Source organism: Thermobia domestica, chromosome 5 (assembly GCF_964235325.1).
Source record: "Thermobia domestica chromosome 5, izTheDome1.hap1.1, whole genome shotgun sequence".
Lineage (NCBI taxonomy): Eukaryota > Metazoa > Arthropoda > Insecta > Zygentoma > Lepismatidae > Thermobia > Thermobia domestica.
This window is the reverse complement of record NC_137458.1, coordinates 6,472,157-6,493,372: the sequence shown is the minus strand read 5'-3', so window position 1 is coordinate 6,493,372 and position 21,216 is coordinate 6,472,157. Positions and strand designations below refer to the sequence as shown.

Genomic DNA, 21,216 nt, shown 5'->3' with positions numbered 1-21,216 from the left:
TTTTGAGAAAAGAAGAGTTACGCCAAATTAAAGGTTTGTTTATGAAATACGTGTATAAACAAAATGAACCGTGCGAACCTGAAGAAACCTGTCCGAGAAATAAAAATACCTTCAAGCATAAACCAGAGGCAGATTTATCCTAGGGCCGAGTTTTTTGATTATTATTTATATATTTTTTTTTTTTTGAAAGTTTACAATAAATTCATGATATATTTATGACAGTCTGGGCTCTGGTTGACCATCCAGTTGTTATTTTCTAGGTCCACCTGTGGAATAAAGTACCTCTTGTGGACATCTTGAGAGAAACGACTTACGTCATACTATAGGACTGTTAATGAAATATTTTATTTTTGAATTATGAAAAACTTGTCTGAGTAATTTTTGGTAAAGCTGCATGTAAAAATAAATCTCTTCAAAGTTGACTACCTCTTGTGTGTTTGTGAGTTTTCATTATTTTTAAATAAATAGTTTCAGGCAAGGGCGCCTCTCAGGGGGGTAAGGTGACGCGCTTGCTCCCCTTAAGTAGAAATTGTACTTGGGAATATCGAAAGCCCAATAGAATTTTTACATTAGTTACAGCAAAATTTGAAACTATATTTGAAACGTTGCTTATACTTGCCCCCGCTTGGAAACCACAACATGGGCGCCCTTGGATTCAGGGGGATAATATAAAGTTATTAACATTTTTTTATGGAATATGAACAAAATCAGCTGAGCAATTTTTGAAAAAATTGGTTGATTAAAACGCCCTTAGAATAAACGACCCCCTGTGATTTTTTTTCAAGAGAAATGATTTATGAATATTTTAGCGTTATTAACGAAATATATAAATCATGAACGAAGTCGTGTGAAATTTGAGAAAATCGTTCGATAAAATCTCATCATCACAAATAACTTTCAATTTTGTAATTTTCCAGAAGAAATGTTTTGCGTCACATTATAGAGTAATTGATGATTTTTTTTTTTTTTATTTATGGAAAATATGAAGAAAATAGCCAGGGACGTATATTCAAGAAAATTGTGTGAAAAAGATCATCCATAGAAGCTCCTTATGGATTTTGTCAATAAAAAATGACAGATCGAGTTATAAGATTCTTAATGAAATATTTATTTATATTTTATAAACAAAATCCCTCTGAGTTATTTGTGGGACAATTATACAAACAAACAAACAAACAAAAAGAAATACTTGCAAGAATAAACTACCGTTTTGATTTCCCCTAGAAAAATACTTACATTACAAATACTCAAAAATAAATAATAATTAAAATATTTAATTAAAATAAATAATAATAAATAAAATAAATAATAATAATCTTTGTCAATTTATTTTGGGTATTTTATTGAGCTGAGCGAAGCGAAGCTCTTATACTCGGGTTAGCCGTTTGGTTGTCCGCGAACTCCTCCTAGACCGTTTGGCCGATCTCAACCAAACTTAGCACGCTGATAGAGTATGTCGTGCTGAGTGACAACATAGGTCGAAATCAAAAATCCGATGTACCATCGAGGAATAATCACCGAAAAACGCTTCCTCCTAGACCGTTTGGCCGATCTCAACCAAACTTAGCACGCTGATAGAGTATGTCGTGCTGAGTGACAACATAGGTCGAAATCAAAAATCCAATGTACCATCGAGGAATAATGACTGAAAAACGCTTACTCCTAGACCGTTTGGCCGATCTCAACCAAACTTAGCACGCTGATAGAGTATGTCGTGCTGAGTGACAACATAGGTCGAAATCAAAAATCCAATGTACCATCGAGGAATAATCACCGAAAAACGCTTACTCCTAGACCGTTTGGCCGATCTCAACCAAACTTAGCACGCTGATAGAGTATGTCGTGCTGAGTGACAACATAGGTCGAAATCAAAAATCCAATGTACCATCGAGGAATAATGACCGAAAAACGCTTACTCCTAGACCGTTTGGCCGATCTCAACCAAACTTAGCACGCTGATAGAGTATGTCGTGCTGAGTGACAACATAGGTCGAAATCAAAAATCCAATGTACCATCGAGGAATAATGACCGAAAAACGCTTACTCCTAGACCGTTTGGCCGATCTCAACCAAACTTAGCACGCTGATAGAGTATGTCGTGCTGAGTGACAACATAGGTCGAAATCAAAAATCCAATCTACCATCGAGGAATAATGACCGAAAAACGCTTACTCCTAGACCGTTTGGCCGATCTCAACCAAACTTAGCACGCTGATAGAGTATGTCGTGCTGAGTGACAACATAGGTCGAAATCAAAAATCCAATGTACCATCGAGGAATAATGACCGAAAAACGCTTCCTCCTAGACCGTTTGGCCGATCTCAACCAAACTTAGCACGCTGATAGAGTATGTCGTGCTGAGTGACAACATAGGTCGAAATCAAAAATCCAATGTACCATCGAGGAATAATGACCGAAAAACGCTTCCTCCTAGACCGTTTGGCCGATCTCAACCAAACTTAGCACGCTGATAGAGTATGTCGTGCTGAGTGACAACAAAGGTCGAAATCAAAAATCCAATGTACCATCGAGGAATAATGACCGAAAAACGCTTACTCCTAGACCGTTTGGCCGATCTCAACCAAACTTAGCACGCTGATAGAGTATGTCGTGCTGAGTGACAACATAGGTCGAAATCAAAATCCGATGTACCATCGAGGAATAATCACCGAAAAACGCTTACTCCTAGACCGTTTGGCCGATCTCAACCAAACTTAGCACGCTGATAGAGTATGTCGTGCTGAGTGACAACATAGGTCGAAATCAAAAATCCAATGTACCATCGAGGAATAATCACCGAAAAACGCTTACTCCTAGACCGTTTGGCCGATCTCAACCAAACTTAGCACGCTGATAGAGTATGTCGTGCTGAGTGACAACATAGGTCGAAATCAAAAATCCAATGTACCATCGAGGAATAATGACCGAAAAACGCTTACTCCTAGACCGTTTGGCCGATCTCAACCAAACTTAGCACGCTGATAGAGTATGTCGTGCTGAGTGACAACATAGGTCGAAATCAAAAATCCAATGTACCATCGAGGAATAATGACCGAAAAACGCTTACTCCTAGACCGTTTGGCCGATCTCAACCAAACTTAGCACGCTGATAGAGTATGTCGTGCTGAGTGACAACATAGGTCGAAATCAAAAATCCGATGTACCATCGAGGAATAATCACCAAAAAACGCTTCCTCCTAGACCGTTTGGCCGATCTCAACCAAACTTAGCACGCTGATAGAGTATGTCGTGCTGAGTGACAACATAGGTCGAAATCAAAATCCGATGTACCATCGAGGAATAATCACCGAAAAACGCTTACTCCTAGACCGTTTGGCCGATCTCAACCAAACTTAGCACGCTGATAGAGTATGTCGTGCTGAGTGACAACGTAGGTCGAAATCAAAAATCCAATGTACCATCGAGGAATAATCACCGAAAAACGCTTACTCCTAGACCGTTTGGCCGATCTCAACCAAACTTAGCACGCTGATAGAGTATGTCGTGCTGAGTGACAACATAGGTTGAAATCAAAAATCCAATGTACCATCGAGGAATAATGACCGAAAAACGCTTACTCCTAGACCGTTTGGCCGATCTCAACCAAACTTAGCACGCTGATAGAGTATGTCGTGCTGAGTGACAACATAGGTCGAAATCAAAAATCCAATGTACCATCGAGGAATAATGACCGAAAAACGCTTACTCCTAGACCGTTTGGCCGATCTCAACCAAACTTAGCACGCTGATAGAGTATGTCGTGCTGAGTGACAACATAGGTCGAAATCAAAAATCCAATGTACCATCGAGGAATAATCACCGAAAAACGCTTACTCCTAGATCGTTTGGCCGATCTCAACCAAACTTAGCACGCTGATAGAGTATGTCGTGCTGAGTGACAACGTAGGTCGAAATCAAAAATCCAATGTACCATCGAGCACTCTGCATTTGTCAGCACGCTGATAGAGTATGTCGTGCTGAGTGACAACGTAGGTCGAAATCAAAAAATCCAATGTACCATCGTGACAACATAGGTTGAAATCAAAAATCCAATGTACCATCGAGGAATAATGACCGAAAAACGCTTACTCCTAGACCGTTTGGCCGATCTCAACCAAACTTAGCACGCTGATAGAGTATGTCGTGCTGAGTGACAACATAGGTCGAAATCAAAAATCCAATGTACCATCGAGGAATAATCACCGAAAAACGCTTACTCCTAGATCGTTTGGCCGATCTCAACCAAACTTAGCACGCTGATAGAGTATGTCGTGCTGAGTGACAACATAGGTCGAAATCAAAAAACCAATGTACCATCGAGGAATAATGACCGAAAAACGCTTACTCCTAGACCGTTTGGCCGATCTCAACCAAACTTAGCACGCTGATAGAGTATGTCGTGCTGAGTGACAACATAGGTCGAAATCAAAAATCCGATGTACCATCGAGGAATAATGACCGAAAAACGCTTACTCCTAGACCGTTTGGCCGATCTCAACCAAACTTAGCACGCTGATAGAGTATGTCGTGCTGAGTGACAACATAGGTCGAAATCAAAAATCCAATCTACCATCGAGGAATAATGACCGAAAAACGCTTACTCCTAGACCGTTTGGCCGATCTCAACCAAACTTAGCACGCTGATAGAGTATGTCGTGCTGAGTGACAACATAGGTCGAAATCAAAAATCCAATGTACCATCGAGGAATAATGACCGAAAAACGCTTCCTCCTAGACCGTTTGGCCGATCTCAACCAAACTTAGCACGCTGATAGAGTATGTCGTGCTGAGTGACAACATAGGTCGAAATCAAAAATCCAATGTACCATCGAGGAATAATCACCGAAAAACGCTTCCTCCTAGACCGTTTGGCCGATCTCAACCAAACTTAGCACGCTGATAGAGTATGTCGTGCTGAGTGACAACATAGGTCGAAATCAAAAATCCGATGTACCATCGAGGAATAATCACCGAAAAACGCTTACTCCTAGACCGTTTGGCCGATCTCAACCAAACTTAGCACGCTGATAGAGTATGTCGTGCTGAGTGACAACATAGGTCGAAATCAAAAATCCAATGTACCATCGAGGAATAATCACCGAAAAACGCTTACTCCTAGACCGTTTGGCCGATCTCAACCAAACTTAGCACGCTGATAGAGTATGTCGTGCTGAGTGACAACATAGGTCGAAATCAAAAATCCGATGTACCATCGAGGAATAATCACCGAAAAACGCTTACTCCTAGATCGTTTGGCCGATCTCAACCAAACTTAGCACGCTGATAGAGTATGTCGTGCTGAGTGACAACATAGGTCGAAATCAAAAATCCAATGTACCATCGAGGAATAATGACCGAAAAACGCTTACTCCTAGACCGTTTGGCCGATCTCAACCAAACTTAGCACGCTGATAGAGTATGTCGTGCTGAGTGACAACATAGGTCGAAATCAAAAATCCAATGTACCATCGAGGAATAATCACCGAAAAACGCTTCCTCCTAGACCGTTTGGCCGATCTCAACCAAACTTAGCACGCTGATAGAGTATGTCGTGCTGAGTGACAACATAGGTCGAAATCAAAAATCCAATGTACCATCGAGGAATAATCACCGAAAAACGCTTCCTCCTAGACCGTTTGGCCGATCTCAACCAAACTTAGCACGCTGATAGAGTATGTCGTGCTGAGTGACAACATAGGTCGAAATCAAAAATCCAATGTACCATCGAGGAATAATGACCGAAAAACGCTTACTGCTAGACCGTTTGGCCGATCTCAACCAAACTTAGCACGCTGATAGAGTATGTCGTGCTGAGTGACAACATAGGTCGAAATCAAAAATCCAATGTACCATCGAGGAATAATGACCGAAAAACGCTTACTCCTAGACCGTTTGGCCGATCTCAACCAAACTTAGCACGCTGATAGAGTATGTCGTGCTGAGTTACAACATAGGTCGAAATCAAAAATCCGATGTACCATCGAGGAATAATCACCGAAAAACGCTTACTCCTAGACCGTTTGGCCGATCTCAACCAAACTTAGCACACTGATAGAGTATGTCGTGCTGAGTGACAACATAGGTCGAAATCAAAAATCCAATGTACCATCGAGGAATAATGACCGAAAAACGCTTACTCCTAGACCGTTTGGCCGATCTCAACCAAACTTAGCACGCTGATAGAGTATGTCGTGCTGAGTGACAACATAGGTTGAAATCAAAAATCCGATGTACCATCGAGGAATAATCACCGAAAAACGCTTACTCCTAGACCGTTTGGCCGATCTCAACCAAACTTAGCACGCTGATAGAGTATGTCGTGCTGAGTGACAACATAGGTCGAAATAAAAAATCCGATGTACCATCGAGGAATAATCACCGAAAAACGCTTCCTGATTACGTAGTTTAAGCTCGCTCAGCTCATTTCATTGCAACCGGGTATATCCATTGCATTCCTAGTAATATTATACAGTAAATTTGTTAACAGTATGATTTATGATATTGCATATATGCAAAACCGTTTGTAAGAAAACCGAGAATCTGTCGATTTTCTCTAATTTTTCTGCCATCCGTGGAACTTTCTTATTACAACTCGTTTGCATGAAGTGCTTTTTTTTTTTTTTTTTTTTTTTTTGATCAGAAGATCCAATATTTTTCAATCAAAAATTTTCTTGTAGATCTTGTATCTGGAGAACTACATATAGTGTAATCAAACCCAAACTATTACTTAAGTCAGTATGACGTGCTTATTCCGTAGAAAATACGAAAACTCAATTTAGGGGCCGTTCAAAAAACTTGTGACCCCTGATACAAAAACTAATTATTGGCAAGATCGCAATCTTTTGATCCATTTTTAGGTTTCCTAAAATTCTTAACCTCAATTGATATATTTAGATGCAAACCTAGGTCCCAGTCACCTGTAAGTTTAGTAATAAATAACTTAAATATTCCCTTGAATAACGCTCTGTGGCATATTTTGAAAATTACTGAGTTAGGATACTTTACAAAATATGACTGACGTATCGTAAAAGCGGAATACGGACAAAATCTCGGGGCCTAAACATCGCTGCCCAAAATCTCGCCGTGCCGAAACCTTGCTTGGCTAAAACCTCGCTGCCCAAAACCTCGCGGGCCAATATCTCGCCTGACTAAACCATGTAGTGTGCAAAGCCTCGCCGCCCCAAACCTCGCGTGTTCAAAACCCCGCGGAATAAAATCTGACCTAGTCAGAATCACGCCTCCCCAAAACCTCTCTGCCCGGAACCTCGTGGGCCAAAGTCTCGCCTGGTAAAAACCTCGTCGTTCAAAACCTCGCGGACTAAAATCTTGCTTGGCTTAAACATTTTGAGATGAAACCTCTCCATAAAATTTATCCAATGAGTTTCTTGATATGTAATTCTACTCTTATATTACTACTACTACTACTACTACTACTACTATTACTACTACTACTACTACTACTACTACTACTAATAATAATAATAATAATAATAATAATAATAATAATAATAATAATAATAAGAAGAAGAAGAAGAAGAAGAAGAAGAAGAAGAAGAAGAAGAAGAAGTAGGAGAACAACAACAGGAAAATACTTAAGTAACATGTTTACTTTAGAGATTAAAAGCGCAAAAATATTGATGGGTTTAAAATGAATCGACATATACATGTAAAACAAATTCACAATCTCCAATTCTAGAATTTGAAGTCTTGGGTGATTACATTGAATAAAACAAGCTACGAACTTTACATAACGTGTTCAGGACCTCAATACAAGGACAAGTTTATATGCGGTTTTGGTCGGAAACGCTTAATTATGTCGGTAGCGCTAATTAAAAGTAATTAGTGGGATTGATCATAGGGACTACCTGAATAAAAGAAACGTTAAACTTCACATGTGCGTTCAGGACCTCAAAGCAAGGAAAACACTTATGTTTGACTTTGATCGGAAACGCTAAACTACGGAGATAGAGCTAATTAAAGGTGGGACCGCGAAGTTTTGACCAGGCGAGAGTTTCGTAAGGCAAGATTTTGGGACGCGGGGTTTTGGCAAGGTGAGATTTTGGAACGCGAGGTTTCCGACGGCGATTTTTTAGCCAGCCAAGATTTTAGCCCACGAGGTTTTGGGGGATGAGGTTTTGGCCCGGCGAGATTTTGGGCGGCGAGGTTCTGGCCAGGCGATTTTTCAGCCAGACGAGATTTTAGCCCGCGAGGTTTTGGCCAGACAAAGTTTCGGTCCGATGTTCTGGCCGCGAGGTTTTGTACCCAAACCCGGGAAAGCCTCGTTTTTCCATTACCCAGATAGTGCACTATTACACTGGCAAACTCGGAATGGAACATTGTTATACATGCAAGTTTACTACAGCTTTCGTTGTTTTCTTGGTTTCATTGAAATATACCATTAAACGTCATTCGGAAAAATAGTTCAACTCTTTTAGCAGTGAGTTTTTAATACAGCTCGGTATTTAGACCAGTTGCACCTTGTAACAATAATATACTTAGTTATTTATTTGCTAAATGAACTGAATTTAATGTTTAAAATATACATATTCTGTCAGTGGCGTATTTACGATTTTGTTTCGGGAGGGGCTTTGCTAACTTTCGAGGTGGGGGGCCTTGCCTGGAAATGTGAAAATTCTGCAAGATATTTCATTTACTTTACTATACTAAGAAAGATTTCGGGGGGGGCTTAAGCCCGGAAGCCCCCCCTCTAAATACGCCACTGTATTCTGTAACAAGATTTAAGTAATAATAAACATTGTCTTCTGTATTGCATACCAGAATATCCAACTGGACAAGGGTTTGGAGGATTGCAATAGGCGGGTAAGACAGCGTCTGTTTTTACTTCCTTCTGATTCTTGATGGTGCCATCTGGTTTCAGACGTTGTTTTCCTTCACCAGCGCCACCTAGGAAAGAAGAAGAAAAGCTTTTGTTTAGCGAGAAATACAAATGTTTAATATACTAGCCACCAGGCCCATAGTCAGCCCAAAAACTTGAAGGGGGCGGCTGAAGTTAGGGGGGGCCAATCTAACCATATGATAGTTCATCACCATATTATAGTTCTTTTGCAAGCCTACTGTAAAACTTTTAGGGGACCAGGAAAAATTTAGGGGTGCCCGGCCCCCTAGACCCCCTGGATACCACTATACTTGTATCCCTACTAAAACCGGAAGTGGTAGAAACTTATTACTACTTTCAGTTTCAATACTGAATTCGCATAGTAAGTCTATTATACCTTCACAGTGTGAAACGAAACTCACTTTTAACATTTTAAGAGGCCTAATCATGGCGAAATTAAAATACCGCTAATTTTACAGTAATTATGTGATGCCTTCAAACAGATAAAATATATTCGAAATGTGGAACAAGAGCGCCCAAGATAATATTATTTTGAATGAGGTACCGTTATCACGAGTCACCTAGTAGCTTTCCGTTCGAAGCCATTTATAAACGCGAAAATAAATGCCAATTTTCTAAATGGCTGGATAAGTGAGTCATAATAACGGTATCACGTGTAAAATAATATTGTCTAGCGAGCTCTTGTTCCAGTTTTCGATTATCTTTCATCTAGTTGAAGTTATCACATAATTACTGTAATATTAGCGGAATTTTAATTTCGCCGTGACGGGTCCTCTTAAATACTTCTGTTTGGCTTCTATAAAAATAGACGGTAGCAAAACCTTGTAACTTACTGGTCTAGTAACTAACAAAGTCGCCACTTTTGTTAAATCCTGTGTTTGTGGTTGCCTTCAGGGCCGTGTCGGGGAAGATCAGCGCCCGGGGCGAGACTATACGACGGCACCCCCCATACATATATTCCAAGTAATTTTTTCTTTATTTTGCCCCTTTTACTCCCCATTTTTTCGCCCCCCTTACTTCGGCGCCCAGGGCCGTCGCTCCGCTCGCCCCCTCCCCAACGGCACGGTCCTGGTTGCCTTACCTGTCATGTACTGATGTCCAAAGAGCGAGCTGTGCTGAAGATACTCCTGGTCCCTGATGGTTGGATGCTGACTCTCTCCCAGTGAATCGTAATCCCTCAGGAACGGACTCTCCTCGTCCAACTCTTTATTTCGGCGAGGTGACAAAATAGCGTCGAGGGGCACCTCAGCGTCCATTCTGCTTACAAATAGAGATATTATAGAATAAATTGGTTAAATTAAGTAAAATATATCTTGCACATACTACTAACGGCCAAAAAAAGACAATATTGAAGAAAAGCTTTTGTTGTAAATTTACAAAAAAGCAAGGAAGAGAGCAGTTACAGTAGATATGCTGTGAGGACACTTCACTTTATGTTTTATATGGGCCTAGGGTAAGATTCTCATTGACGTAGTTTTAGAGTTTTCACTAGTTCACCTAGGTATTATTATATTATTGAAAAACATATCAAATTAAGGAAGTGTATAGTTTCCCCCTTGCTTACTCGGAAGTGTCGCCTCTGTGTGTGGCAGACCTTTTAAAGTTTTCATTATTAGATCATTAGTATCTAATGCTCTACCATGATTTGGATTATGAGGGATATCTTGGGGTCATCAAGGGCAGGGGGAAGTTAACTTTTTAGTGCATTATGCAGACATTGGACAAAATAATGGAAACACTTGTAAAAGTGGGATATATTTTCATTGTACCTGGTAACACTGAGCACTGCGTAAATTAGCCTCTCGTTTTTCTCTTATGTAAGGTAGTATGAACCGTGCACCGTTAGTGATATGAGGTAGTATCACTGTTGCCACACTTGGTACAATTGTACCAAATTCAGCCCCTTTTGTCATTCATCGGCCCGTTGGTACCACGCTGGCATTTTCAGCCCCTTTTGTGAAAAAGTTGGTACAATTCTACCCAATTCAGCACCATTTAACAAATACTTGTCACATTTTCAAAAGTGTCAGTAAGACTTTTCCTACATATCACGTTACTCATACTGTGTGATGTCATGAGGAGCGAACTCGGAGATGATTGATTTGTTTCTCGTTTTATATATATATATATGGCCATATTTTCATATATGGCCATAATACCGTTTTGGTTTATTGGTCACTTTGAAACAGAGGCGCGTTTGGTTTCCTTACAATACATACCGAGAAGATAACTGTTTTCTCTTTTAATTTGCAGCCTCTGTCATACTTCCTACGTGCGACAAAGGTTTCATCTACTTCCACGGATGTTTGGGGTCCTCCCAGTGGCGTAGCAATAGGGTAGGGGGCGCCCCAGGCTTTTAGTAAAAGAGAAGCAAATTATATAAATGGAGCCCCAAGTTTTCTTGCTCTTCATTTCCAAACATGGCAAGAATAAAAATTCCTGCTCACTTCGCTCGCAGTTTATTACATTTGCGTATCAAATTATTGGCATTACTGTTAACTCGTCGAGGTTATAGCACTGTATGATTAAGAAATTAATCCTCCTGTATTAATACGATACCAGTTCTATATTACATGTACTAAGCTTACTAACTATAAATAAAATTTCCCTGCGCAACACGCTTTCAACAATAACGACAAATTCTATGACCTATAACATCTGGAGTAAAACGAGTTAAAAAGTGTTATCATGAGGCACAGCACAATTGCCACGTACTTTGGCTACACAGAACCAAGCACAAACACCAAAGGTAGGGCAAACCGGGCAACTGCCCGGGACGCTAACGTCAGGGAGCGCCCAAACGAGCACTCCAAAATAAATTTTCGAACGTATTTTCTAACATCACTGTAATAAAATGTAAAGTTTAGGCTAGGACTAGGTGAGGAGGCAAAGACTCATTGACAGGGGGAAAATTTTGCCTTCGTCCGCTACTGACGTTGATTGAGATGACCTTGTGTTAAATGGATGAGGACGATACTGACCTATTTAGGCTCTAATCTCAACATTATTGGAGAGTAATAATTAGGTGATCTTCTTAAATACCGATTACAATATTACTTACAATATTTTTGTAGACGTGATATATATATATATATATATATATATATATATATATATATATATATATATATATACAGTGGCGGCGATTGAACGTTAGAAGTGGGGGGCAAGACATGATCTGAATATTTGTTTATCAATGTTAGTTTACCTGGTTGATGCTAACACTTTGTTTGACGAAAGGTTGTATAACTAATAGGATACTATATTTTTCACTTAAAATACCGTATATCGTATTTCATATTTTTTAAAGGAAATTGATAAGAGCAACGCAAGTGGGCACTAGCCCTTTGTATTGTTAAACAATAAAAGTGTAAGAAGAGATTTCTTCCTCACGAACATCTTAAAATTCTGTCTGAAAAACTGTGTGATCAGATTATTTAATAATAAATTTGCAAAACAAATAAATGGAAAGGATAATATTAACCATAGTAATGAAAAATGAGACTTATATTGCAAAAGTTACATTGAAACCGGGGATTAATGAACAACTTATATTTTTAATTCCACAATGCTATTAAATGTATGTTATTACTCTTAGAAAGACAGTATATACTACGAGCGTATGCTGCGACATTTGAAGAAATATTTTTGTAGCTTCTCGAAACATGTTCGTTGCCATTAGGTGCAGTTTTCACTTTCTTGGCATACATCTAAACTCAACAATACTTAGAATCACTCCACACTCCAGTTATACAAAATAATTCTGAAACCTAGAATTATGTTGAATTCACTAAATCTAATTGTATATACACTCGTACACCCCTAAACACACCACTTCACTCGTATATTACATTGAAAAACAATGGAAAGGGTAGAAGTTGTTTCTTATTACTCTGTTTTTATTCAATATTCCTTACTATTAGAAAAAAAGAAAATAAATTTTAGGAACTCTCAATTTTTATGCAATTAAAGAATAAATTGTGAAAGATTTTTTTTTTTTTTTTTTTTTTTTTTTGCGAAACATTATCTCAATTAGTTTCAAAGCGGCTGAATAACAACATTGTAAGAAGAAATGAAAGTACGCTGGAATTATTGCGCTCCAATATATTAAATTTTGGACCATTTTCCGTGGCAATTAAAACGCAATTCCTGTAGCTTTCTTAACACCACGGGAAGAGAAATAACCAATACGTACTCATGCAACGGCAAATATATGGTATCATTCTTTTCTATGAACCAGTAATATATACAATAACTTTACATTTCCAAATGAACTATATACATCAGTGGGCCACTTCAGAAAAGTAGGGGGCAACTGCCCCTTTTGCCCCCCCTAATCGCCGCCCATGTGTATATATATATATTTGCAGTTAGCGAATTTTTAGCCCTGTTTAGCGGAAAGAAAAATTTCGTGTTGGCAACACTGCCCAAAGCTAGCCAAATGTGGGATATGGCGCGTACGTGTAAGTTACAGATGGTCATACATTGGCCTATTATGTGGGTGAGGGGGGCACCACTAGGGATTTTGCCTAGGGGCACCAAAGACCATTGTTACGCTACTGGGCCCTCCTATTTGGATGTTTTTTTTTTTTAAATTAAAAAGAGCACTTTCTTGATTTGAACTCTTAGAAGAGGCGAGGGGGAGTGTTCTAGGACTTTATCTGTTTTAGCTTCGTGCTATAGAATCATGTATTACACTGGTATAAAATAATGAATTCGGCCCTTTTTGTTTCAATTTGGTACTTTTTTTCAGCCCACTCCAGAGCTAGGATTGTGGCAACACTGGGTAGTATGATTGCGGACGCTGTGCAAGAATGGCAAGCTACCAGTATGTTAAACAAGATGGAGTTTCAAAAAGATCTAATTGATGATGCTCGTTTAGCTGAAGAATCAGTGAACAAAATAACAAAATTATGAGTTGAAACACAAGACATGGTCTTGAACGCCATTACCACAGACACACTGTATGGTAAAACAGGGTCGGCGAAGCATAATGGTGATCAAAGGAGGAAGTTGCAGGATAGAGACCGCGGAGCTTGAAGTGTGTTGTGAGAAGGCAGAATAAAATAATGGCTGAGAAAGGAACAACAGATCTTAATCAAACTCTGAACATCCCAAGTCATGGAAAACAGTGAATCTGAAACCTTGTCAAAAGCTTTCTTCAGTTCAAATAGAGTTAAGCAGGATTGCCGTAAAGTACTATAGTGATTGGTGATGTAGTAGTTAAGGAGACGTAATAACTGATCATTAATGCTGATATTTGCTCGAAAACCTGCTCGATAACATATTTAGTAATCTATATATATAAAAGAGAACGTACAAAATCCTTTGTCCGCTCATCACGCTAATACGGATGAACCAATTTCTTTCATTTTTGGGGGGTTATTAGGATTTGGACCCTAGATGGTTTTTATCATATCACTTTAATTTTTAATTACCAGTGTCTTGAGATAATTGACCATTCAAGTGTCCATAACGTACAAATCCTTTGTTATTAGTTCATCATAGGTAAAAATAAACGTATTTATATGCAACCCGCATGACCGTGTCACTCGGCGGGTTAACATAAATGACAGGCGATATACAGCGGAAAATAGCTTGAATCTTCTGTTTAAAATTTTTTAATTGATTTGCTTATTTTTACAGACACTTTTACAATATGCCAGCACCGGGATGACCGCAGCGAAGCGGGGCGGGTTAACATAAATGACAGGCGATATAATGTTAAGATTTACTGCAATCTTCTATGGTTTTTATCATATCACTTGAAAGCGAAAAAGTAAAAATTATCTAAGTAACAAAGTTTATTGCGTTCCGGGGTGACCGCAGCGAAGCGGGGTGAACGCTGCTAGTAGGTTATATAGGTTAAGATGTGTATGTAATTGTTGTACTAGGAATTTTCTAAGATCTTGCTGAAACTTTTAGTCAATTGTATGGGCCAATATGAAGAGGGATTGTCAGCGGGTTTGTTGAGTTAAAGAAACGTAAGTAGTTTTGAAGTCTTCCATTGTAATGGTATATAGTCAGTGCGAAGAATGAATGTAAAGATGAGAAAAAGAATGTAAAAATACTGCGTAAGGACTTCCTTTCATATGACGGTATGAGACATTATAAGTGCCAGATGCAATGTTAGGTTTTCGTGCAATGGCTGCGCTGATGTGTTCTGGAGTGATGAGATTTGTGAGAGTGCGATTTGCATTGTTGGACCGAAGATGACAGGAAGAGAAGTCAAAGCGATCCTCTGGGTGATTTCGAACAGGATGTTCGGGAGTGAGTGGTGTGAAGATATCTTGAAGGTATGTGTCGAAGGCATTTGCTTTGTTAAGATCGCATTATATTAAAGAGTCATTAATGATGAGTGGGTATTAAGTTTTCGTAAATTTGTCCAAGAGAGCGTTGAGCAGTTTACAATACCGTGTAGGATGAGAGGTTTAGGAGAGAATATAGCAAGTTTTGACCTACTGCCGTAATCTAAAGGCTTTCACATAATTTTGAACTTTGCACTATTGTAGTACTTGACCTCCTTATCAACATACTAAAAGTCCCCTAAGATTGACCTTGAGCTTCGGCCGCCATATTGGAAAATGGCCACCGACAGGCACGTAGCCAAGGGGGGGGTCCAGGGGGTCCGGACCCCCCCCTTCGAGACCACAAATGAAATAAAAAATAAGGAAGGACGAAACAAAATGAAATGAGAAAAAGAAGGACCAGCGTTAAAAAAAGCTATAGGAAGCTTTTGGTTACTTTTTCTTATGAGGAGATTTGTATTACTTGCAATACGTGGTGGCGAGGTAAGCATAATATCCTGGAAGAGCCAGATAATTTGAAATTTCTAGAAATGTTACTTAATTCTCAGAATTTCTGCTACTAGGCAGGAAGATTTCAAGCTTCCGAAAACATAGTGCCGTTGTGTAACAGCGTGGACATTTTTTATCATAATTTTTCGTCATCGCATCCTTGCAGTGTCAAACATGATATTTCAAAAACAATTTTCTACTGCTCCTTTACCTGTCATTTGGAACAGACACTGGTTGACGGAATAATAAAAACAAAAATTTATATGGAAAGAAAATTCTGTTAACATTTGATTCAACAGAGAAAGGAACGCAGATATTGTAAAATATTTTACAAGACATTATTAAGTATGTAATTTTTATAATAGTTGAGGTCATAATGAAAGGAAAATTGTTATATTTGAATAAACAGAGGAAGAACGTAAATACATTATAAAATCTTTTTCAATAAGTTTTTTATTATTATTATTATTTTAATCGAGATTTCTTCATAGTTTGTTCTTAAAATCCTTACCAACATATCCTCTTTTTATTGTCCTAACAAACCAAAATATGTTGATAGTAAAGTAGTTTAGACTGATCGAGCTCCTGGGCCTTCAGAATTTCTTGTCACTTCCTCCCCCCCCCCGGTACGAAATCCTGGCTAAACGAACCAATATATGTTCCAGTAAAATAGTTTTCAATAGTCGAGTCCCTGGTGTGATGACCACAGTATTTCATGATTCGGACCCCCCCCTTCACGAAATCCTGGCTACGTGCCTGCCACCGATTTTCAGTTTTTGGTTGATAACTCCAGAATGAGCACAGATAGCGTAAACTATAAAGACTAATGATATGTAGAAAATAAAAAAAATACACATTTTGGTATATAATACATCTCTTTAGCTTTATTCGTTGAGCAGATATGAAGTTTTAAGTTATGGGAACTTTGTTATTTTGTGCCGATAGTACGGTTTCTCTGACAGAATTCAAACACTACAAATTGCATAATTACTCAAATTGTGCATTAAGATGAAGAGAATAAAATGCAGATTTTGGTGCATAGTATGTTATATATCTGTATCAGTGGTTTGTAAATCACATAGCAATAAATCAAGTGGCGATCAGTATAGTTTACAATAAACGTCTATTCAGTAAGTTTAGTTTTCTTGACAAACCTCTAACTTTGATATAGTATTTCTGCAGTGTTTATATTATTTTCAAAGATGCCACTACATGTTTATATCTAAGGATGCTAAAAATACATTATAATACAAGAATTTGTATTGACAATTATTATTAAAAGTATATTCTTTTGTCTATGCAATTTAAATATTAAATGCATGTTAATTTATCCTCATTTTCTTGTGAAGTAGGAATATCTGGATATTTATTACACGAAACACCCTGGCAATAACCACATATGGGCTAACAAGGTAACCACACACAAACGCAATTATTCTTACCATTATCTTTACAGTCACAAGATATTCTGTGCAATAACTCAGAAGACGCAAGTTCCAGGTCTGAGCAAATTGGCATCAATTTGTTGTGAGATTGTGTCGAACCCCAATTTGTAGGCTGTAATGAATTTCCTTTACATTCCTGCACCTGATGATATACATGGAAAGGATGCTGCTTTGCGGCTGCATTTGTTGGGGGTACGAGTACTACGAGATCAAATCTAAACCCTATGTTAGTTTAGCGGTGAGAAAATTGTACCCATAATAACGATACTCATCAAGGCTCTAGCTTGCCTTTTCGCAGGAGCAGGTCAAAACTCCCATAGCCAAAACTCCCACACTCAGAAAATGTCAAAACGCCCACACAAACGGTCATAACTCGCACACAAATGGACAAATCTCCCAAATCCACGAATAGTCATAACTCCCACAGCCAAAACTCCCACACTCACAAAATGTCAAAACTCCCACACAAACGATCATAACTCGCACACAAATGGACACATCTCCCAAATCCACGAACAGTCATAACTTCCACAGTCAAAACTCCCACACTCACAAAATGTCAAAATTTCCACACAAACGGTCATAACTGCCACAAAAAATGGACAAATATCCCAAATGCATGAACGGTCATAACTCACACAGCCAAAACTCCCACATAGGTAAGCGGTCATAAAGTCCCAACGGTCATAACTCCCATACAAACGGACAAAATTCCACGCATAGGAACAGTCACAATTCTCACATAAATGGACAAATCTGCCACACAAATGGACAAAACTACCACACGCAGAAATTGTCGCAGCCACTACACAAATGGACAAATCTCCAATAGTAAAATCTTCCACACTCAAGAAATGTCACAACGACCATACAATCGCTCATAATTCCCACACAGATGGACAAATCTCCCAAATGCACGAACGGTTAAAACTCCCACAGCCAAAACTCCCACACAGGTAAGCGGTCATAACCCCCCAACGGTTATAACTCCCACACAAATGGACAAAACTCCCAACATAGCAACGGTCACAATCCCCACATAAATGGACAAATCTGCCACACAAATGGACAAAACTCCCACACGCAGACATTGTCACAACCACCACACAAATGGACAAATGTCCAACAGCAAAAACTCCCACACTCAAGAAATGTCAAAACAACCACAGAATCAGTCATAATTCCCACACAAATGGACGAACGATCAAAACACTCTTGTACTTCTTTTTATTATTTTCAGCGTGTGAAACTTACAAGACGTGCAACCAGGATAATTTCAAAGTGTGGGAGTTTTGTGCGTTTGTCTCGCGGTTGTGACAATTTCTGCGTGTGAGAGTTTTGTCCATTTGTGTGGGAGCTTTATCCATTTATGTGGGGTCTGTGACCGTTCCTATGTGTGGGTGTTTTGTCCATTGGTGTGGGAGTTATGACCGATTTTGTGGGCGTTTTAACATTTCTTGAGTGTAGGAGTTTTGGCTGTGGGGGTTTTGACCGTTCGTGCATTTGGGAGATTTGTCCGTTTGTGTGGGAATTATGACCGATTTTGTGGGCATTTTGACATTTCTTGACTGAGAATTTTGGCTGTGGGAGTTTTGACCTAGACCCCTTTCAAAACTCTTCCAAACGGTATGTAGCTTTCTGCAAGCGGATTTTTCCCGCTGTTCTTGCTTTAGCGAATCGAGAACAGGGGCGTGCCCGATTTTTTTTTTTTTTTTTTTTTTTTTACTTACGGAATTAGCCGAAACAATTGATTTGGAATTTTGAGGTTCTACATAAGAATCTAACGAGGTTCTAGCCAAACTATAATTTTGATTTCCCCATAACTTACTTTGCTCTTTCTCGGGCGTTAAGGAATCCATCTCGTAATGCACACTCTTCCCTAATGAGGGCTGCGATATGCATTTCCCAAACTATTCCCATTCCATTCCGGCGGCTTTACCATTTGTTGTACGAACGTCGGATATTGCGGGAAAACCAGTGGACATGGCCACTCCCCCCCCAGGAGGCAAATTCGGCGCATACACTGGATAAGTTTGCGCTCCCGCCAAGTTCGTCGGATTCGGCACACACGACTGGGATGCATCCTGATGATACCCGAAATTCATCGCTTCCGGTTCAAATGATTGGTTTGAACTGTACGCAGCACACCGGTTTCCATGGTCTTCTCTTCCCCAGTTTTGTTTTGCATTATTGGGCCAAGGTCTTCACGATTGAAAATTTCTTCTACGGCCTCTGTTCCTGGAGAATCTATCATTCTTTTCTCCCTTTCCAGTTGTTTCTCCGTTATTCCGTTTTCCTTCGTCTTCCTCAGTTTATGACAAGGTGTCGTTTGTCTGTTGTTAGCCGTTTTCTCAGGCTTCTTCACTACTTTCGCCTGGCACACATGGAAATGTTTGAGCTTTTTGTCTGTCACGGTTCAACTTGCTCAGGATGTCCTTCAATTTCCGCAATCTTAACAATCAAATGTTGTATGTTCTTAGGTTCAACCGCTCTCAACAATTTTGCATCATCCGCTGGTAGACAATCGAAGACAATTTCTATCAATTCGGTTTCATCTGGATGCTGCGCCACCGCATAATTCTCGGCTATGATTTTCGATACGAAATTTGTAAGTCTGCTGTATTTCGTCCCATCGTATTCCATGCTTTGTATGAATTTCTTCTGTAACCTTTCCATCCTGACCGAGAAGTAATGTTCTTCGAACAGACGTACGAAATCTGAATAACTTCTGATCTCCTTACTGATTGCTTGATACCATGTCTTAGCCACAGACGTCGAACAACAAGGTATTAAGATCAATTTTTCAGGTTCTGAAGCCCAAATTAATCTGAAAGTTTGTTCTAAATTTTCCAAAAAGGATCTTGCTAGACGGTATTCTCCTGTAAATGTAGGTAATTAATTTAACTCTAATAATCTTAAGTTTAAAGCTCTATTACCGGAACATCCCTCGTATTTGTTGGTATTCAGGGGAGAGTTGCAGTCACGCACGGGGCTCTTTGAACCCGGAAAATTTTGTCCAAAACTTGGAAAATTTTGGTAATTTGACCTGAAATTGGATTGTTTTGCATCGATACCACCGTGTAACTACACATTCTCTCCTGAACTCCAGCAAACGAAGAAGTCATGTCTACCACATTACTTGAGGATACCACATGATTCGACCTACACATACCTTTTGATGAACCCAAAACCTGAGGTAACGCCGACAAAGAATTCGATATTCTGTGCATAGACTCACAACCCATTGTTTCACCACAAGATAGATTTAGATTGTTCTTATCTGGAGGTTGTGGGAGAAATTCAAACGGAAGTACATTCGAGCCGTGAATACTAGTCGGCTAACAGACAGGAACCATCACCGTGGCAACAGCACGAGTCTCCCCAACAGAAGAGACTGCTACATCCACTTGGATGTCGGAATCTGTTCCATCAGACTCAACCAAATCAAAAGCACCAATGTCACCTGACCGCTTATTACCATACCTGCTACCTTTTCTTTGCTTCTGGTTTTCTGCTATAATTTGAATTTTGGCCTCAAGTGAATTATATGACTCTTTGGTGCTCGACGCGAGATGTGATAACTCTTTAGCTAGTTCATCACATCGTCGATTCTGCTTTTCGACCGATAACCTGAGATTCTCCTCAACAGCGTCTACTCGAGTGTTTACCGTATTCTGTTCTTCCCCAACTGTGGTTTGTAAATCGCGAGCTCCGGTTCCGATCTCATCCACGTCCTTTACATTCGCAACCTTGCCATTTATTATTTGCAATATTTCAACTTTAACATTTTAAAATTTCTGATTCATAGCCTGAAAATTACTATCGACCTTATTACGTATGGCCTGAAATCTTTCATTACACATTTCACTCATAGCTTGGAATTTGTTATTACACATGGCATTTATAGTCTGGAAATTATCATTACACATGTCATTCATAGCCTTGAATTTGGTATTGCACATCTGATTTACGTTCTCAACCTTTTCACTCATAGCCTGAAATTTATCATTGAGTGTTAACGTTAATGCCTGGTTACAGCGCTCTAGCATCGCGGCTAAGTCAGCCGGAGGTACATTAGAACCTACAGATACATTTTCAAGTGTTTCTTGATTCTCTT

General features: G+C 39.3%; 1 protein-coding gene across 2 annotated transcripts in view; it reads right to left on the bottom strand.

The window, feature by feature from the left end:
• 7B2 (Secretogranin_V domain-containing protein 7B2) overlaps positions 1 to 21,216 on the bottom strand; it is a 129,791-nt gene that overhangs the window by 36,168 nt on the left and 72,407 nt on the right. For both annotated transcript variants that reach the window (XM_081758151.1, XM_081758152.1), the window contains exons 4-5: positions 9,939 to 10,114; positions 8,776 to 8,904 (exon numbers count right to left, since the gene is read on the bottom strand). In XM_081758151.1, the coding sequence (XP_081614277.1) occupies positions 8,776 to 8,904; positions 9,939 to 10,114 (305 nt within the window). The remainder of the gene's footprint in view (positions 1 to 8,775; positions 8,905 to 9,938; positions 10,115 to 21,216) is intronic.